The following is a 22230-nucleotide window of genomic DNA, read 5'->3' as shown; positions in this document are numbered from 1 at the left end:
CAAATTCAACTCGACAATCTCTTTCTCAAAAACTTTCCAAATCGAACGATCGTTAAAAAGCTACTTTACTTTTGTCAGTGTGAAGTAACGAAACGATACAGAACGAGTGTACCTAATCGATCGAATAATTCGTTTGAAATAATCGACTGAAAGTCATTAAACAAATAAACCAATTACACGTATATTTATTTCGATCAATTTCGATACGGTCATAGCGTACGAGGAACTTCGTGTAAAGTAATTCGATAACTAAGATACGAAACTGAAGGCAATACTGACTTCCTTATTACATATCAACATCCTTTCGTACACGCGGCCTTTTTCGTTCGTGCAGTTCGGTGCAACATTCTCTTTCGAGAATCATCGTCGTTGTCAGCACTCAGCCGCGTACGAAGCATCGAACGATCGTGGTCAGTCTTCACGTGTTTCGCGACAGATAAATTCTTTATGCAAGAGCAAAAAGTGTCGGAAGCGCGCGCAACTCAGCTGGTAAACGTATGTTTCCGCAGTCGAAAGATCTTTCTTTTTAATCGGCATACAACTCTCTCTCTGGCAATGAACTTGCCTCTATCGTGGTAGCCTAGTGTATCTGCGGCCACGAAACTGGCTAGTTCGGCTTGTTGATCGTTTCGATCCTTCGTTGGTATTTGAGCCGAGTGCACGTCGTCGTTGAACACACAGGATCCTTGAACCGAGCCAGAGTTCGTCAACGATGTTCTTCAGGCTCGCTGTATTCGTCGGCCTGAGCTCCGTCGTCGCAACCATCATCTACTTGACGCCTATACCAGGTTAGCGTATTTTTTCATATTTTCCTTCTTTCTTTCATTTCTCGGAAGATTGATAAAAGTCACGTGTTGTTTGAAGATCGACTACATGAAAGTGGAAAGTAACGTTCGTCGTATTTATTATGCGTGAAATGAATTAGGAGAATGGCTCTACTTTTGTTGCGAATACACGGTGAAAATGGATTTACTCGAATCACTGCGGCCGATTCTTTTCACGATTTTACTCTTCATCTCGTTCAAGTTGAATTTCCAATTTTACTGTGAGATTTACGTATTCGCAGTGTGCGAGGGATTTATAATCGTACCTTTCTTGCGATACATTTTCCAAGTGATAATTTCCTAATTAACGTGGTGTTTGTCCCTGTTATGTTCGCCTTTGTTGCTCTCTAGAATTGTACCAATGCGAACGATACTTATTTGGAAAATTGAAAATTATGCAAAGCTAATAGAACGTTTCATAGAATTCTAAAATCACGGTGAGGAGGAAAATGAGATACGTAGCGAACGAAGTAAACACTCGGGAATACTGATAGTTCATGCTTATCGAACGTGCAACCGAGTTGCGTTTACAAGAAATCGTCGACATAAAGTAGCAAATATTTCGCGTGGAATTCACCGAGGCGAATGACCCTGAGCCAAGATTCAGCAACTCAGATATCGCTACGTAAGGATATCCATTCACAACGAGTAATTATAGATACGATATTATTAAGAAAAAAAAGTGAAATAACCGTTATGTATGCTAGATGCGATTCAACTGGTCGCATCACGTCAGTTCATCCTACCATTTGATATCGTAACTCGTTTTATTACGAAACTGAAACTATCTCCGACATCTATCAAAATATCCTTGCACCTGCAACGTTCCAATATATTTTCGAGTTTCCTGTATTTTCCGAACATACCGGACCGCTTAATATCTTTTTAGTATTTTTATCTTCGAAAAGCATCGCCGGTATCTTTCCCACTAATCAGACAAGGAAGTAAATAAGCGAACGCGAACTTGAAAAAAGGAAGCGTTAAGTTCGAAACTAAAGCTTCCTCTTGCATTTTTTCCAATAAATATCTTAGGGTTAGCAACGTCTCAACGCGAGTGAAGCTGTAAACACGCATACGTTGATCGAAATGGTCGAAAGTTGCGCGAGAAAGCGCGTCGTATTGTTCCCATCCGCTTCTCATCCCAATACGTAGCATCTTTGCTTTCTTCCGCTTTTGATATCGGTTCCTCTACGACATTAAACTCCTGTCCCGTACTAGTCGTTACCACTCGAGCCAATTTCTTTCCTTACTTATACACACGGACCATTATCCTTTATTCGTACATGAAATCGCGATCGTGTAGCGCTTTACTTTCACCCTCGAGCAACGATATCGAGCATCTAAACGGTACACAGGCTTCTGCAAACTCGCTCTACGATCTCCTCGACACCCGGCCTTTTATTCGTGGCCACCAGAAAGGTTACAGGAAAGTTTAATCGATTCCTGTTCTCGCAGTATCCGCAGATAAATCACTTTCTTTCTCGAGGAAGAAAGCGAACGATGAAGTCATTTTGGAGAATAATTAAAAACAGGATGACAATCGATCGAAACCTGCTTTCGGGGAAAGTAATTGGCAACAGGTTGCATAACTCCACGAGGAAGAAAGTTTTTCTTCATTCGCGCGTTCTTCTTACGACAAAGACGCGTCACCGATCCTAAGCTGAAGGTTTTGCTCGGTTACGATCGCCAGCGAAGATCGTAAACGACAGAAGCTCGTTAATAGAACGCAGCTTTGACATCCCTGCAGCGTGAAGTGAAAGCGAGCGAACATCGTAAGGCGATTGTTCCCAACTCACGCGTGAACGCCTCCTTGTATTTTATTGTAGCTTTTTCTTTGTGCATTTTTCTAACTTTTTCTCTGTTAGTCTGTTTTCTTGTATCAACGGGGAAATCGCTTTTATGTGCGATACAGGTCGATTAAAAAGACGTTAAGCGATCCTTGGTGAAACTTAAAACGCGCGCCTTGGTATCCGTTTCATCGATCGGCTTTCTAACGGCTCTACCGTCTTGGAAACGAAACACCATGGCGACAAAAGGAAAAGACATCTTTGAGTTCGTAGCTCGCTGGATTTCCGCGTCTAACTTTACACAGGCATTTCAGACGCTTTCGTCTCGTAAATAATTACCGATATAGGTCGCTTTACTACGAATATAGCTACGCACGGGAAATTACTGGAATTAATTCAGAACATACCGCAATCAATGATTAATGACTATCCGTTCGTCGCGACGAGAAAATAGTATGAACGTTCGCCGAGAGAAATCGATGATCGGGATGATTCTGTCTTGCAAGGCGGAGTAAGCTTGTTGCAGCGACATTGCGTACGTTGTCTGGGTTACACGCATTTACTTCAATATTAGAAATTTCTGATCTCAAGTGCATCTTTTTTTAGAAACTTCACACGAGATACGCGGTAAGTCGGACTGCGTAAACCTCTGCTTAATCGACGTATAAAAAATCCAAACGTCGATCTCTTTCGAATAGAACACGATCTTTTATTTCGTCTCAGAGACGATAGTTTATAATTGGCAATTAGAAATCCCGTTAACAAGTATCAAATAGCCAGTATTAGAGTCGTACGATCTTTTTCTTCAAAGCTTTCGTTAGATAGTCGGCGCTCGTTTAAACGTTTACACCAGGTATATTACGACTCTGTATGTCTCATCGAGAGATCATAAATTCTCCACGTGCGATCCCTCTAGTGGAAAACGTTGCGACCCCGTTATTTTCCGAATAAGTAACGAATTACGACAGTTTTATCGGGAATTACCGCGATCAGATCGCAATAGCGATATTAATTAGCGGGTCTTTTTTTTTTTAACTAACTAAACGAATCGGTGTAACAAGTAGAAAGTGTCACGGCGGTATTCAGCTGGCAGAACGGCACTCGCTTCACGAGTGAGCAGAGCAAACAACCTGGAATTCCCTTCGTCAGCATCAGCGAAAGCGAAATCGAAATCTCTTGGACCCGTCGCGGTCTGTTCAGTGAAAGAGACAGAGATGCAGATAGATACGATCGTGCAGACAGAGACAGTTGCACAGCGATAGAAGAGGAGGGATACCGAGATGAAAATCACGAAGGAGAGCGGCGAATTAAAAATATAAATCAAATTGCACGGCGCTTGGAAAATCACATAAAAGTTTTGTCGATTACCGTTAAACGATATCGACGTAACGAATGAAGAGAGAAGAAAAGTCATAGCTAACGGGCAGTGATTCGTATTTCCCAGACTCGAACAGCCACGCTTGTTTCGTGGCAATCGATCTAACGGACTAACCGGGCTTGATGATACCAGTATAGGTATACGAACAGAGACGGATATGCGTATAATCGCGAAGACGGAGACAGATGTCGGTATGCAAGCAGAAATACATAAAGCAGTTTGTAACTATAAAGCAGAGATAGATGTAGAGATATCCAAGTTGAAACGTATACAGATACAGTTGGATGCAGACAGGGACGAAGCCTGATGGATTGGGAGAGTAAGAGAAAGAGTTACGTATCCTGTGGTTCAAAAGTTCACAAGCGAGGGATTAATCCATTCGCTTTTGTTTTCCTCGTGCACGGATTGGTCCTGACAAATAAGAAGAAAAGGTGTCGATAATCGATCTACATGTGGCACCTGGTCGTCTGTGAAAAAAGGCAACGAGAGTTGGATTTAAGGAGCAGCTGATTAACTCGTTAGGAGATATCAGACTCGTAAATCACGGTTGCAGCTTCCACAAATGCCAAGAAGTTTGTGGGACACGCGACGACTTAATCGATGAAGCTCCTCGATGCTGGTACTCGATAAAAGAAACAGCGAAAGTAAATAAAACAAATAGAAAGGGGAAAGGTAAATATCTGGAAGAAGGCAGAAACGTATCTGGCAGGTGGATGGAAAAATGCAGAATGAAAAATGATAAATAAATGTGTATGCGTGAGTAAACGTAATCAGAGAAGAGGTAAGATACACACGGGGCGTGAAGTGGTTCCTCTACCAGCTCCCTTCAGGCCAACTTTCACTCGCCATATCGCCGTCTCTGACACATATTCGATATACACATGGTCGCACGATTTCAAAGAACCAAGAGGGGGCAACTACGATACTGACCATCGTATTATCGTCTCTGTCCAATCGTTGACTATTGTGAAAGAGCCTCGACGATGACTAAACGAGAGCGTAGAGCTGAAAAAAAGAAAAAAAAAGAGGAGAAGAAAATGGAAATACACGAAATGCAGTCACGCAGAGGCAGAGGAGGGAATGGAAGGTCAGATAGAGAGAGGGGTGAAGATTATTTCCAGTTCTGGCAATGAAATTTCTGCCAAAACTGCTGGCTGCTCGTCAGTCGTTCACGAGAACCGTGACAGTGTCTTGTCTCCTCTCTCGTTCTGGCTTGATCGTGTTGAATTGGTATCTGTGTAGTGAAACTGTCAATTTCTCTTTGGTTTTTCATCGTCGTCTTCATCGCTTCTACATTGCAACATTTTTTATTCTTTTTCTCATTTTCATTTGTATTATCGTTCATTCGATTTGCCGTTCCATTCGTCGTTTTAATCGTCCGCTGTATTCATTGAATTTTTCATTGGAATTTTTCATTGCTTCCACTATCTGGATCGAGTTAGACATTTTCATTTTTTCGTATCTTCGCCCGAGACTCGGACTAGACTTTTTCTACCCTTCTTCGATTACTTTCATCGTCCCCGTCATTACCTTTCGTTTTTAATTCGCCTGCATCATTCGGTTTCATCGTTCGATCCTTCGATCGTAGTAAATCATTCGATTGAATTTTTAATTCAAATCATCCACCGTTCCATTATCCGAGTACATCGGATTGAACTTTTGCGAAACGCGGAAACTCGTTTAGTTACGCGGTCGAGATGGTCTTCTATCGGTCGTTTCGCAGGATCCTTCATCGGTTATTCGCTTAGCAGTGGAAATGTCAGTTCGGTGCAGAGATCGAACGTTTACGCGAATGATTTAACTTTTTCAAGTTTTGCTTCGTTCGACTATATGGAGCGGACGTTACGCAAGTTTTAATCGACGCGGCTCACGCGAATCAAATTTTCCTATCGGTCAACGGCAATTACTATAATTGTTACGTAATTGACCACTGACTTTCAGACAGCTATGACGATTAAATCATATTAATAGTCCCGTTCGATAAACTTCTTACGCTGTATTACGTACGATTACGAAATTGATTGGCCTATATATTCACGCGATTAGCATATTTGATTTTCGAAAAATAGTAGAAATTCGTTTCTCTTTTAGCTTCGTTTCTATGTTCCATCTGATCGTTGTTGTCGAAAGAAAGCGAAGAGATGATCGAGTATTTGCGTAAATTTATACGAACACCTCTAACGTTTTACTTTTTCAGATTCCTATGGACGTCGTTTTTGATTCCAAATTGACCTTTTACGTCATGTGGATGTAATTCTTCGTTTCACGCGGATTGATACTTTTTGACTAAAAAAACCAGACAACAACAGTACGCACGATCGTTCTCTAATCCGAATAGAAAGTCGAAAGAAAAAATAGAAGTCGTTCCTTGTTACAGTCTTCGACGTGATAGTGGACGAAGCGAAGTGACGGTACGGATTGTTATCGCGACGTTCTGTGAAAATAACGAACAATTTTATCGCTTTTGTTTTCCTCATGCACGGTTTGGTCCTGACAAATAAAAAGAAAAGGTGTCGATAATCGATCTACATGTGGCACCTGGTCGTCTGTGAAAAAAGGCAACGAGAGAAAGGGAAAGGGAGAGGAAGAGAGAGGAACCGAGTTTAGTTCTGGCTACGAAAATTCGGCCTACTCAGTTGTACATCGGAAAGCGTAACGGTGTTCGCGAGCTCACACGTGCCTTGTTCAGGTTTGATATGGGTTTCCGTACCATCGATTTAATCCTTGCATTTACCTGCCACTTGTCAAAGTTACGATCTCTTCGAAATGTCCCTCTTCGATCGAACGAAGATTCTTCGTCCTCTCATCGGAACCCGTTTTTACAGCCAGTGAAGTTCGATAGAAAACTCTCGGCTATTTGTTTTTTCCTTTTACTTTTTCCTTGGTGTAACGACTTTCCAGTGAAACTGAATCGAAACAGGTCATTTTCGCTCTTCGCTGAAATCCAAATATCAAGATCGATCAATCCCATCTCGTGAGTAGACTCGCGAGACTTATTTTATTCCTTGGAAACAACGCCAGTTCGAAACTACATCGTCGTTCTTTCTTGCTTTAGGGGAAGAAATGTTCTCGTTGCCTGTCGGTTTGATCGAAATTAGCGCAATTACATAAGTACACAGTGGAGTAACTTCAATCGGAAGCTAACTGATAGGAATGCTGGGCGATTCGAGTTATGCTGGACGCGCGGTTCAATCACGTTACGATGGGACTCTGTTACGCGAAGATTATACAAATTTTTACGTAATGATAACGGCTGGATTTAATGGGGAACGCGATTAGATGGCCTTCGTGCATCTGCCTCAGACGTTATTCAACCTTCTTTCCTGCTTGCTTTCTTACTCGCAAAGAAAATTCATTAAATTACATCATGTACGTTGCCGGCAGTAAAACCGGTCATTTTCAAGTATCCGTTTGCCCTCTTCCTTGACAGTTGTTCGCTCATTTTCTCAACAATCGTTCGTTCTTCAACGAGAAATTACGCGGACCACGAATAAGAAAGGATAACGTTTTCTTTCTGTTTCGCGAGTTATCAAAATATCTCTTTAATCACGATCGAGTGAAAGTTGCTTAACAGAATTAATAGAAAGTTTTTCAGTATACCGACTTGTAAAAAGTAGTAACATTCTCTTTTATTAAAGCAACCAATCGCGTTCACTCTGCTTAGCAGGCCGCTAAAGGAACATCTCGCTAATCGTAATCTCTACATCGAGGCAACATCGTTAAATACGTTACATCATCTTTTACATTGCTTTTCCTTCGTACGTAATAATCCGCAAAGTATATATATCTTCGGAATTTCATTTTATTTCTCATTTTCCAGGCGAAGAGGAGAAAAAAAGAAATTCGGGAATCGGGCGTATTTGCTTAGCTAGCCACGCGAGCAGAAGTCAAACAGCTCCGACTTTCATCCTCAGCCGAACGATTATTCCTTTCGCTCTTTTTCTCCACGTGGTTCACTTTCTCCGCGCTGACATCAGAATTTCGTCGCTGGCTATCGATTCACCGTCATCTTCAGCCGCTTGAAAATTCATCCTCGTAATCGACCAACTCCCCCCTCCGCTCCTCCTTAATTCCTGTTTCGTCCGACGTTCTCCATCGATCATCCTTTAATATTCGTTTCGTTTCGTCTACTCTTAATAATCGTTTCGCCTGATTTTTATAATTTCATACGCGCATGGTCAAAACGAAACACGACTGCGATACATCAGAGGTCTAAGCAGCTAGCAGGTTGCTTCTCAGACTTTCTGAGTCGAATGATCCTGCAAAGAATGCAGTCACCTGCTGTTATCCTTGTATAACAATTCGGGTAGACGATGCGCGCGTCAACGAGTGCCGACTTGCCGATGATGCTGGCCACCTACGGTCTACGATTTCTCGTGGTCGTCTTCACGATCGCGGCTGCGGCCACCTTTTTGCACGTGAACAATTATAGGCCCAGTAAGTGCTCGTTTCGCGTGTTTTCCTTCGCACAGCTACGCGAGACACAATTTTAACCGATCTTTGCCATCCGACAGAATCTTTGATCTAATCTTTGATCAGAATCTTTGATCGTAATTCTATCGATAGAGAAAAATACGCAATTCCGTACCATCCGAAATCCAATCTCGAGGATCGTGAAATTCGTAGCAATTTTCCTTTCGTAGTTCTCAAAGTGGAAACCTGATAATTAATGGATCGAGCGAAATTTTCCGAGAAATCGTGTTAAAAGTAACGACAGCAATGTGCGCATGTGTTTGCTCGATCGATCTTATACGATGATTTATTTTCTTGCTTTTGTGTTTATTATAGAACAAATATTCCTCTCCTGCGATAGACCATGCCACCATTTGGATTGGCCAATGATTTGTCGATTGAAGCTCACTCTGGAAGTGTTCCAGTCGCTCAGCAAGTAAGATTATCATCTGTCTCTTTCTCCATCTCATTATTTACAACTGACCGTAATATTTCGTCGCGATGCACGCATCGGTGGCCGCGAACGTGTTAAAAAAGCTGTAACAAAACCGCTAAATGTACAGGGTATCCCAGGTTTTAGCGATCACGATGTGCCGGTATATTCACTGGCGAGGATCAAGCAGAAGAAGAACGTTACGTATAATACGGGTCATTCGATGCTTCTTGGACACGTCGCAGCATGAAAATACGATTAATCGTATACATAGAAAACATCGATGAAGTTTGACCGTTAAACCCTGGACACTCTGTATATTACAAATTTCTATAGACGCTCGGCTAAATCTCCTTATCATGCAAAAAGCAAGGAAAAGGCGAAGAAAAAGGGGGAAAATATTGGCCGATCGTTTCCATAATGTATATTAGGTGACTTTCGAACCGGTGGCAACGTCTTTCGAAACTTTTTGAAAATTGGATCAAACGACTTCGTTTCACTCGAGAAGTTAAGAGGTTTAGTTCGCCAAGAGTGACGTATGAAAAAATTGTTTCAGAGACTTGCAATCGATCGGAATGGCGAACAAAGAAATAAAGGTCGCGTTTTGCAACTTGTTTCGTCTGGGATTCTAATGAAAATTTAAACAATACGTGTGCAACATTTATATACGGCGAACATTTTATAGAAATCGTTGTTTGTGGAACACGTTGAAACTTGTTGTTTAAATTCTCATTTCGATGTCAGAGAAAAAAGTTGAAAAATGCGGCATTCGCTCGTTCCTTCGTGATTTCGACCAACTGCAATTTTTTCAAATTTCTTTTACGCCTCATCTGCCAGAATAATTCTCCTAACTTCTCGAGAAAGACTCCGATCGTTTCAATTTTTCAAAGGTTTCAAATTTTGAAAGTAGCTCGCGATAAATTTATGCATATATTTTGTACGTAATTTGCAGTAAATACGCGTCGAAGATACCGTTTTCCACATCACATCGCGTTATAGCGCGCTACGTTTAGTTATATCAGCGACGCAACGATTCCCGCATCCAGCGATCATCTTCATCAGAATCACCGACCGAGTTACCAACACGAACCACTGTTACGCAATTCCTCGAGCGCTGAAATGCGGAAATCTTTCGCGCCGCTACTCGCTGTCCTATCGTTCACGCTCCGACTGTAATCTCTATGATTTACACAGCTACCTGTTTTTCTTCATTGTTCGCAATCTCTGCTCCATAGATCGTGCGGCGATTGTCCACAAAACGAAACGGCATGTTTGTCCGATCACTGCGTCTCGGCGGATGGACAAAGACGCGGGATCCTCACGGCGAATCGTCAGCTGCCTGGCCCCACCATTCAGGTATTTCTCGAAATTTTCTTACGAATATCGAAACGAAGTTGAAAGGGAGAGAAAGAGAGAAGAGTTGCGACCAATCGATTCGTGGGAGATAACTGGAAACGTTTATGCCACGGAATCTTGGTCGTTCGAACTAATTGTTCGGAGAATAGAATAAATTCAGTTTGTTTTTTTTTTTTTTTTATTAAAGAGGATCGTTTCGAGCTGTTTGGTAAATGTCGATATTAAATGGGAAGGCGGACCTTCGAATAAAAATTTTGCGATCTTTTCCAATTTCTATCCTTGCGTCTCGATTTGTTTAATTAAAAGGTAGAGTCCTTAAATATTCCAGGAATATTCCGATAATCGAGGTTTTACCGTGGTTTGTAAGGAGAAAGTCGATACCGAGTGACCGTGAAGTTAGAGGATGCCGAAGCCGTAAAAAATCGTAAGAAAGAGAGAAGCTCGAGGTTATAGAAGTGGAAGTAGAGGACTCGGCGATCGTAAAAGTTGGAATAAAGAACTTGAAGGTTATAGAGATTGAAATAGTGGATTTCCGGCGTCGTATGAGCAGAAATAGGGGACCCCGGGGGTTATAGAAACCGAAGCGAGCGACCAAGGGGGTTGTATGAATTAAAATAAAGAGCTTGGCAGCGATAGAAATTGAAATAGAGGGTCCCGTCCGATAGAATTCCAAGCGGAGAATTTCAAGGTTACAGAAGACGAATATAGAGATCGCACGGAGATGGTGAAACACACCGCAGTTCCAAAAACTGAAGTGGAAAATTCACTGAATTCGAGAACCGAAGAATTCGAAACTACACCGAAGGATTCCTTTGTCAAAGAAACAGAAACGTTAGAGTCGCTTATGCAGAATCACTTTGACTTTCTCTCCTCTGACAACCGTGTCGAATCAATTTATGTTGGTTTCTCAAATACATTTGCCATTTTCACTCGTGCGTCGTATCACGTGCTTGCGGATAATCGCTATCTTCTCCGCTATCGTATCTGTCCGTGCAACTTGTATCCCGAAAGACTGACGTTTCACGCGAATGTTCGAACAAGCATTCGTACTTGGTTTTTGTCGTATCGTACGTTATTTAGATAGCGGTCTTGCAAAAAAACTCTTGGAAACTAGCTACAGATAAGAAACAAGATTTATCTCTAGCCAATTAACGCATACCGAATGTTTCTTTGGTTGTTAGGTTTGCGAGAACGATATCTTGGTAGTGGACGTGATTAATCGGATTCCGGGTAAAACTGCGGCGATGCACTGGCGAGGCCAAACGCAGATTGAGACGCCGCATATGGACGGCGCACCTCTGGTCACTCAGTGCCCGATACCGAGCTACACCACCTTCCAATATAAATTCCGCGCTTCTTCCGCTGGAACTCATCTATGGCATGCTCACGCTGGTAAGTAGTTAATGCCTTTGTTCGCCAGTTACGAACGATCGTAACAGCCTGATAGCGAAATTACCATATTTCCGATTACTTGAATCGTTCTTTTTATTAGCAACGAAGCCTGCTGGTGAAAGTACAGTGAGCGATACTTTGCAAAAATTGATACTTCCATACGAATCTACGAATTGTTTCTTCTTACTTGTATGAACAACGTCACGGTGAATTAGAAGGACATTCGTTCGATTTGTAGGTGCCGACGTTACTAATGGCATATTTGGCGCGTTGATCGTGAAGCAAGCCGATATCAAAGATCCTCATCGCGCTCTTTACGATATCGACGATTCGAATCATGTGGTTCTCGTGAGCCAGTGGCAACATTCCACCGAAATCACGTTCACCGACGGCCACGCGAAACCAGCGATCCTTTTGGTGAATGGCAGGGGACGACAGCCAAATGGGCCGAACGTCCCTTTGACCAGGTTCACAGTTATCCCGGGACGACGTCACAGATTCCGCGTTGCGAACGCTGGTGGTGCTGGATCCTGTCCAATAACGATCTCCGTCGATGCTCATCCCCTTCTTCTGATCGCTCTCGATGGCCAGCCAGTGGAACCACGACAAATTGCATCGATTACATTGGCGAAAGGTGAGTGTTGTCGCATGCACCGTGTATTCTCTGTATATAAAATACAAACTGTTCCAGTATCGGTGGTACAAACTGAAGGGGGTGATTGTATTAGGTGGTCCAAAAAGTTTCTTTCGTTTTATAAGGAAATAATGGATGCACATTTTCAGTTTTATATTATTTTATCGAATTACGTATGGTCCATTTGGTTCTATCAAAGTAAAGATCACACTGTTCGACAGATTAGGTTTCGTGTTTGGATGAAGATGCATCGTTGTAAAAGACGCGTCTGTAAAAGAAAGACACTTTTCGGACAACCTAATACATTTTTATTTATTTAGTTGTCTGCATTCACAATTTGTCCGATTTGGACATTTGGTAGAATTTTTTGGCTGTTTGATTATCACGCGGGTGGCTACCCCCAGCGGGGTACCATCTTCGTGTTTGTTGGGTTATATCCTTTGTGAACCTAATACGTGAGAAAATAAGTCGAAAATATGGAATAAATCTTTCTTATTCGAGTTAATTTAATTTTTTCAATTAATCCTTCGTGCACGATTTTCAACGTATTCTTCGTTTTTAGTTCTTCGAACGTCGAAATGATCTTCGCTTTCTTAATCGTCCAAGACCTGCGTTGTCCTCGGAGTAAATTTTTGATTTAATATGTACGTTTGTACGTAAATGGGTAAAGTAAATAATAGTTTGCATCGAGATGAGTTTAACCACGGCATAGTTAAGCGTACTCGGAGGAAATTCAAAGTCGATTTTCTCGAAGACGAAACCTCGAACGAATAATTGAAATATCACTCGATTGTAATTTATATTATTCCATATATTCCACTCGTTTTCTCATGTACGATCACCTCCTACAGATTGTACCATCTATACCGGGACACCTTGTATAATGTAGGATGTACCAGATCCTAACAGGCTAATTTCCAAAGCAAATGGAAATTAAAGACGTTGCTTATCGATATGAAAATTCATATATTTTACGCATAAAGAAGCGAAACGCGAATAAGTGTGCCTTATCTTCTAGCTATTGCGCGTACTTTATTTTTGTGTATTTATTTTACATATTTCCGCACTGGTGCTCACCTTTGCGCATAAATGCATAAATTCATAAATGTTGGCATTTATAATTGTTGCAACGAATATGTAGCAATTAAAATCGCTACAAACGTATAAGATTAAAGTTACAACTTTGGTTCTTCAGATTTCTTTCTTTCAAAGAGCCGAAGCGAACGATTCTCAGATTATGGAAACTTCGCTTTTCTGTCTTTCCAAAAGATATTGATTTTATCAGTAAGCGACAGATCAGCTACTGCTTCATTCTCGTAACTGCACACGCAGACCGTGACACATACAGAAAAATTGCAAAATGTATCGCAGGCGAGAGAGCAGATTTTGTCCTGAAGGCGAACAAGCGAGTTGCTTCCTACTGGATGAACGTGTACACGTCGAAAGAATGTGCGATCAGTCCCATAAACGGTGCCGCGATCTTAGAATACAAGGGAAGTTCAACGAAGGATCCGTTGCCCGTGGCGGAAGCTACTGAACAGTCGGAAGTCGAGGAAGTTGGAGTGGCGATGACGACGAACCCCGCGGCGAAGTGTGAAAATCCAGAGAGTCTGTGCGTGACGGAATTGCACGCATTGCGGAAGATACCAGCTGCTCTAGGGAAACCGAAAACCGACGTCACCATCCGTTTGCCTATTAATTACAAGCTGCAGACGAACGATATCGTTGGTAAGCGACCAACAACCGGTAAATAAATAGTAATTTTCTTGAAACGCACGACCATGTTTCGTGAATTAAAATTATGAATTTTCTTTGATTTATCCATTTGATTTGATTTGTTCGCGCGTGTCTTTAATTACCTTTGGAAGAAAAACTCTGTCAGATCTATAAGATCAACGTGGATATTTCATAGACGTACCAAAATGAATGCTGTCAACCGTAACAGACTTTTTTCTCCGTTTCTTCTTTCTAATTCTTCTCACGCGCCTCGTTTCTCCTTTTCCCACTGAACTTTCGAGTTACGGCGTGATTTAATCTACATGGTTCTGTGTAGTTCTCTGTAACTCGATTTAATGACACGCGGGGAAAGTGCGAAATCTGACACGCACGCGGTCGATATGCTAAACGATGAAAAATCGAGGACAGGTTACGTTTAACCAATGCCGCAGAGAAAACGGATACTGTTAATCCCTGGTTTATCACATATCGCGGTAACTTCGGTCTGCGTTGCAACGTCCACGGACGTTGAAACTACTTAACGAGCGGTCTTCGTGTGTCTGACCTTAACCATCTTATTTTACTTTCAATAATTACGAGGAACACGCGTCTGACAAGGTAACGAAAGAGAGCGTCACGAAGGTTCGTAATTTCTAAGAAATTTCAACCAGGCGATCTCTTCCTACCATATGAGATGCAATAGCGTGAATGTAAATTTCATTTCTCGCTAGCATCCTCTTTACGGACGTCATCGCTATACTCATACCGCGTCGGCGTTATTCCATAGTTTTATTCCAAACGTAGTAAAAAATGACAGTCCACTCGACGTTCTCGTCTATTTCCGAATGTATACGCGAGAAAGTAGAATATACTTTTCACAGCCTATATAACGTCATACATTCCATCATACGCGAACATACTGAAAAACATTCTCGCAGGACGTGATTTGCATGTCATAAAAAATACAGGTTTCCATTCGAAGATTTGACTGCAACGTTCGCAGTGCGCACGTTTCAAGTTGTTCGTAGGGACAAATAAAGGAAAACGTAACGTGTCCTCGACATCTGACGACTCGATATCGCACGATCCTTGTCTGCGACAATTTTTCGTGTCGTTCGCATTTTTCCATCTATTTCAACGTTCTCGCGCGAACCGAACACGTTGTATATTTAGAAATAAAGAAAACTGTTCGTACACGTGAAATTAATTTTAATTCGTTGTATTTAACGTTATCGAAGGAAACAGCGGCGTGGAGATGAGAGTTCTGAACGTGAACAACGCCACGTTCACGTACCCGTCGTCACCGCTGTTGACACAGGGCGCCGACGTCTCCGAAGAGACTATGTGCTCTTCCACCCCCGACGAGGACGACGCTCGTGTCGAGAACAACGAAACTGCGTCGTTGTCGTCGCGACGCTGCCGCCGTAGCGACGCTACCGCTTCAGACGTTTGCGAGTGTGTTCATGTGAGGTATATACCGCTCGGGGCGACTGTCGAGATCATTCTCCTCGATCAAGGTAACTAACTTTAATTCGTCGCTTTTATCGGATGATCCAATTTTTCTATTAAACACCGCTCCGATCGAAACCTCCTAATGTAATTGCTCGATTACTTTGAGATGACGTCACGCTGCTCGGAAACATCGTAGCGAAATTTCAGAAAAAGATGCTCGTTTCTTTTACTTTCTTGCTTCTTGAAATTTCGTAGAGCAACATACGATATAGGATAGCGAGGCGATCTCGAAAATGAGAAGGAAACTATTCATCCTTCGCTAATGTTAGCTCGTTTAAACGAACCGCTAAGAAACGACGAGCGGAATAGCATCTCTGTTTTCTTAGCATCTACCATCGTACATTTTAAAATACACAAGATTCCTCATTTCGCTGCTCATGTGCGTCATTAAAAATTCTCGCGTAGTTGAACGACTGGTTGAGTCAGCGTGAAAATAGGCTAAATCGCGGAAAGAAAAACAAATTACGCTTCCTCTTGTTCCAACATTTGTCTATATCGCGCTGATTATATTAACACGTATCGACGTCTTACGGAAGATACCTCATACGTGTACCGTCCTAAGGCTTCGTCATAAAATGAAACGAGAAATTAGGTTTTCAGTTACCATCGTGGCGAACGTTCGCGCGTCCATCTGCAATAAATATTTCTAGCCTTCCTCGACTATCTAACTTGTCAAACATCGTGATTTCACGATTCAAAATATCCTTCATCGATTTCTATTCGTCGATAGAACCGGTCTGATTTAAAATCGAATTTCGAATTACTTGCATTGGGACGAATATTATTTTTTTTTTTTCTGAAAACTGAGTAGAGAAGCGGAGAGTAAGCAACTCGAGGCAATAATCTTCGATGTTTAATTTTCCTTCGTAAAAATAGAAAGGTTTACGTCCAGTTCCTTTACGCGAAAATTTTATTACAATTATGTAATAATTGTTTAAGGTTGGTAACTGGTATTACAAGCGGAAAGGGGGCGATTCTACGCGAAAAAAGAAGTCGAAAATATAGAATAACAATTTTTCATTTGAGGCTTTGTTTTCGAGAAAATCGACTTTGAATTTTCGCTCGGTACGCGTGCACTTTATCGCGTCTCGTTACAACGGATCTCACTGTAGACCGTTGTCTCGATTGACGTTATTTTTTTAATTTTTAAAATTTTTAAATTTTTAAATTTTTAAATTTTTAAATTTTCAAATTTTTAAATTTTAAATTTTCAAATTTTTAAATTTTCAAATTTTTAAATTTTCAAATTTTAAATTTTTAAATTTTCAAATTTTAAATTTTCAAATTTTAAATTTTTAAATTTTCAAATTTTAAATTTTTAAATTTTCAAATTTTTAAATTTTTCTTCTATATTTTCGACTTCTTTTTTCGCGTAGAATCACCCCCTTTCCGCTTGTACCATCAGTTACCAACCACCCTGTATAAGGGTACGTAGAAGGCACCAAGTGTTTTGGAGGGATCGGACGAGGAGACGAGCCGGATTAACTCACCGAAGCGTTGCCTCGAGTTAAGAACCTTGATCCATATTTCTCTACGTCGCGGAGGCTGGGTATATTGATCGCCACTTTATTCCATCCGGACGATTGTTTCTCACGATAAGCGGAAACGCGATTTCTTCGTTTAATTCCATTCCCGTTCTTGACGAGTATTACCTTTCAACTTTCTCGTTTATAGTTTTCGAGCTTGTTTTTGGTAACGCTTTCGCAAATTCAAAAGAAATAACTGTAAACTGGGAAAGTGTAACTGGAGAAATTTCTCAAACGATAAAATGTACTTGGAGCTTCAAATTCCATTTAAAAATAATAAAAATTCGATTCAAAGCAAATTTCGAAAAGTAATTATTTTAACGTTCGTGTGTAACTTAAGTTCGATAAGCGGTTCAAATTCTATGAGAGGCAAGTGACTTATCTCTGTTTCTTTAAATTGAGTTCTTAGTCCTCGAAGAATAGAAATGTTCAAGAGAGAAAGAGAGAGAGAGAGATTCGAATTTTCATATCAGTTTGATATTTTTGCGTTATATTTCATATTGTTTCTAAACATCAGTTCTTTTCGTAATATTTTTTAACATCTCCTTCTCCTTCTTACAAGGCGGTCTCGACGACTTGGTGTACCACTTGCACGGATACACTTTCTACGTAGTGGGTGCAAGAAAGTTCGGTCGCAGCGTGTCTTTGCAAGAGTTAAAAAGCCTGGACGACAGAGGTCAACTGCTTTCTCGGGATCTCGACTGCACCGTGGCTAAAGATACCGTAGTTGTTCCGAAATTCGGGGCAGTCGCCCTCAGGTTTAAAGCGGATAATCCAGGTAATACATCATTTGTCTGTTATCGTCTAAGAAAATATTCTTTCACTGTATTAGCCCTTTCTCGACTCGATCTTTCAAAAAAATATCTCGTCTCTTCCATTTCAAAATTCTTCCTATAAATAATCGTGGAAAAATGTTCTAGTCGAGAAAATTACGATACCAGATGACAAGACGCACAATGAAAGATGGTTTCGATTATTTCATCATTTTTATTTTTGTCGAATAATTATTAATTTATTAACTCTAAACGATCGTTCGATTAAATCTTCAGGCTACTGGATGTTACGAGACGAGCATGCAGCCGAATGGACGCGTGGGTTGGACGTGATCCTTCAGGTTGGACACACGAGTGATATGGTACCCGCTCCGGAAGATTTCCCTAAATGTGGATCCTTCGTTGGACCGGATTACTTCCTTATATAGACTGTTAGTTGCCCTAAGAATCGCGTACGCCGTGTACATAGTTGTAAATAAAGGCGGCCAGACTGAAAGTTACACACCTTGGCAAGGATTTTGTATTATTCGCATTTTTCTTTCGTTGTAAGTAAAAAGTTAATCACGCGGAACGTGGCTTTATCATTGTATAAATATCGGAGAACTTTTCTATGTATCATGTACTTTCGCATAAACATTAGCCAATAAATATTATTTTCAATTTTGTACCAGTACCTAGTTATATTCGTCTCCCTGTGTATTCGCCAATCTTGTTTTGTATCATTCTTCTCTGTCATGTTGCCATCTTCGAACAGAAACTGCTCGTTTCTCTCCCCTGTGTTTTAGGTGTGTTAACCCCTCTGGTGTAATATCATCGTCAGATGAAAAAGTAGCCCATAAAGGTTAGCCAACGAAAGATATTAAACAGAAGAATAGGCAATTTTACGTATCATCATAATATAAGTAAAATAAAATGGATCACACGTAATCCAACGTATTAATATAAAACAAGAAATATCGCGCAACTATTATTTCCTCATAAAACGAAAGAAACTTTTTCGACCACCTAATATTTAGCTAATAAGAACTCGATATTTGACGATTATACTCGATCCTCTAATGACGCGAAGGGTTACTCCGTACCATATTGCCTCTTAATCCTCGGAAACCTCGTTTTCTCACCCCGAAAAACGCCACTCTGTTATCGTTGTCCGCGACCATTGCTTTCGTCGAAACCTCGATCGCTATCACGGATCCTACCGATCAAGAGCGAAGAGGGGAGAAATAGAGGAAGATCGGCGACGCGGTTCATTTCGACCGCAACGTCACGTTTCTATCGTCGAAAACTCTAACCATCGTGGTCGATGTTGGCGTGAATAAATAGCCAGTGACCAGGCTGGTGCACAGCCTCCGCAGCGATGTCCTGTTTGACCGCTCTCGATTCGCAGATCGTTTCCCTGCTCTCCGTGCCGCACGAGATCCTCTTCCTGCAGCATAAGGTCTTTCGAGAGTATGCCAAGATCGCCGTTGGCCCGGACTTCATCCACACCTTGCCCTCGTTTTTAATTCTGACCTCTATGGCGATCGTTCTGTGGAGGAATCCACCCTGTTGCAACGGGTTAGCTGAAAGCGTAGCCTCGACGATGGTGTACAAAGGTCTTCAGGTATCGTCGTATCGCGTAGTTTCGGATAGTCCGTGCAAGATAACGTTACACGTGTTTCTGATTGAAGCTGCTGGTCAGCTGGGTCGTCGCTATCGCGGTTTTCTGGCTCTGGCTCATGATGCAGAGGCTGCTCTACTGCTGCGTCTGGACGTCTTGGGGTTACGTAAGTTACGAAAGCTTTGCGTAACCTATTCGATCGCTGCGTTCGTGGCCTTCGAGGGCCACGAGGTTGCTCGCCATTTTACGGTGTTTTCCGTGCAACGTAATCCGCATCCAGTTATTCGGGAAATTCGTCGAGTAATTTAACGTGAAGTTTGACACGACGTATTTATATGAAAGAACGCGTGAAAAGATAAGGAATCATCGAATGAAGAAGTTATGGTATCTAAGTATGGTATGGTTTTGGTCCGACAGCTGCGATACATTGAAACGTATACTAACGTCGTCTAAATTATTTACACTGTTGCAAACAGCCATATTTATCAAGACTGTCGCATTCAAAAAGAGTTCAGAAAACAAGCGATGTATAATTCTTCGTTGACGAATTTCTCGTATATCGACTGTTTGCTATATGTTTTCTAATTAGAAAGGGTTTGTTCCGTTCAGGAATCCGAATATCGAGACGTCTCCTACCAGTGGTGGCAACAAGTTTGGTCATCCTATTATCCTCCGCCGTTGCGACCGCCAGCGATGTCAGCTGGTCTGATCAGCTGGTTGATATCGATGTCGATCGCCACAACTGTCTTAGGCTGCGCGATTTCCGCGAATCGAGTGTGGAACTTGGTCACGGAATCTATGGCTGGAGCAAAGGACGCGCTCGTGATGGTGAAACGTTACGCAAAGTCATGCTTCAAGAGGTTGGTATAACGTCATAAACTAGCTGCCATAAACGTATGAAGGCACCAAATTGAGTTTCGCGTGTTATGCATAAATTGCGCAATAATTCGCTTAATTCAAAAGTGTCTCGCTGCAATGTCAACGGAACCGACTGGTTAAACGAACATCTTCAAACAACCATTAATTCAACTGCGATCGCGAATTTTAGTAGACGCGTTCAAACTGTAATTCCTACATCTCGTACGTTCTCAAACAAACGCTTGTAAAGTTAAATACGAATAATCCCAATAATTTCACGTTGCTGCTCTTCGTTGTTGAATCGTGTTTGTTTGATCAAAAACGACATCCGCTCGATATCATACAAACCTAAACACCTTGCACCCTTGGATCCTAACCTTAAGAATTCCATCTGCCACTTGAATCCAGTATCGTAACGTGCGTACTGCAACCACACTGGCCGCAACAAGAGCCCCTGCTAATCGAGAAGAAGATGAACGCGCCGATGAACGACAGCGAGGCCAGCTCCATCTGCGACGAGTGCCGATCCGAGATCTCGAGCGACCTGATCAACGAATCTCGAAGAGAAATCCTGCCGATATCCTACGGCACGAACTGGATGCCAAAGCCGAGTTTCTCCGGCTACAAGGACGCTCAGAGGAAAGCGTCCATGAAGTCTCTGCACACGGTAGCCGTGGTGAACGACATCCAGGACTCCGACGACCTATCGCCCCGACAATTACGTTACAAACGCGGATGTCACACGGTGATACCTAACAACTCGAGCGACCAGTCGAGCGGCTGCTGACGAACGGACGACTAAGCTGCGCGTCGTTGAATGGCCAACTTTAAAGGTGCTGTTGTACGATAAACGGCGTTGCTAAACGAGATCCGATATTCTGGCTGGCAATGGAAAATTTTGACCGATTTTCTGGGTCGCTGTTGCTCGGACGGGAGCCTGAATATAGAAATTGATTTTTATACGCGACACGCGAAGATTAACAACGACGTACCAATGACGAGTAAATCGGAATGTTTATGAGCGCATTGCGTGCTCAGGATGGATTCGACTGGCGACAGGTCCGAGAGACGTGGTACAAATTGGGTCGCTACGCGTGTTCTTCCAATGACACGCCGAACGACCCGGTTCCAAGGGTATAAATAAAGGGGAAGTTCGATAGACGTTCGTGGCTGTGGGGTAGGAAATGGACAAGTTCAGTTGCAAGGACGCCCATGGTCGTATATTTTTTAATACAGATGCGGAAGGATAGCACAGTGTTTATCGATGAACTATCCTTGGTCGACGACGTATTATATTTTTTTTTTTAAAGGCCACAGAAAAATTCAAAAGCTTTTAGAAACTATATAATATAGTGCTCGTTTGATCTTTCCCATCTATGGTAGGAACGATTAGATAGAACGATGTAGGTGTAAAATATTATAGAAACTATTGTATTGTACCATAAAAATTATACGCCTACGTATTTTTCCATAATCTTGATGCTCTTTTTTATTGCCTGGTTAAGTCTCTAAGATGTACAGTCGTATCTCTCTAATATCGAAGAATGTACAGTGTACAATCTAAGGTTTTATACTCATCAGAAAGATATACACGTAGTTCGTGTTGTTCGATGGTGCCTACGCACGAAGTCTAATGCTGCGATACAGTGCGTTCTGGCAAATGGAATATCCGGAAAACAAAACGTATATATAATTATATATACGTTTAATCGTTCTGACGTATTTGTCCTGCATTAAACCTGACCTATCCTACACGAATTCTTCTTCTTAGCCTATGAAAAGTCTCTCTGCGATATCGTGCTGCTTGTCAAAATGAGAAAATCAACGAATCTTACTCTGCAAACTCAAATTCCGCTGAACGCAATTAAAGAACCACGTTCTTACGTACCGCGAGTATTCCGCACATTTTGGCGCATTTCAATTTCTCCGCAGTCTACTGATCCACGTTCTTTCCATCCGATCTTCAATTACAAACGATCAGACCGCGCG

General features: G+C 41.8%; 2 protein-coding genes across 3 annotated transcripts in view; one reads left to right on the top strand and one right to left on the bottom strand.

Annotated features, from left to right (window-relative positions):
- Positions 1-22230, bottom strand: part of LOC126871435 (pre-piRNA 3'-exonuclease trimmer-like) — a 110584-nt gene that overhangs the window by 9382 nt on the left and 78972 nt on the right. The window lies entirely within an intron of this gene.
- Positions 402-18456, top strand: LOC126871431 (uncharacterized). 2 transcript variants are annotated; one of them, XM_050630257.1, is made up of 10 exons: positions 5114-5219; positions 8198-8426; positions 8778-8877; positions 10110-10230; positions 11412-11622; positions 11861-12256; positions 13628-13984; positions 15211-15489; positions 17573-17788; positions 18060-18456. In XM_050630257.1, the coding sequence occupies exons 2-10, from the start codon at positions 8303-8305 to the stop codon at positions 18209-18211; spliced, it is 1956 nt and encodes a 651-aa protein (XP_050486214.1). In that variant the 5' UTR covers positions 5114-5219; positions 8198-8302; the 3' UTR covers positions 18212-18456. The 2 variants fall into 2 exon arrangements, with proteins under 2 accessions (XP_050486215.1, XP_050486214.1); XM_050630258.1 differs by lacking the exons at positions 5114-5219; positions 8198-8426 and adding an exon at positions 402-788.

Source organism: Bombus huntii, chromosome 11 (genome assembly GCF_024542735.1).
Source record: "Bombus huntii isolate Logan2020A chromosome 11, iyBomHunt1.1, whole genome shotgun sequence".
In the NCBI taxonomy this organism is placed as follows: Eukaryota; Metazoa; Arthropoda; class Insecta; order Hymenoptera; family Apidae; genus Bombus; species Bombus huntii.
Note: the sequence above shows the minus strand (reverse complement) of the source record. Positions and strands in the feature narration are given on the sequence as shown.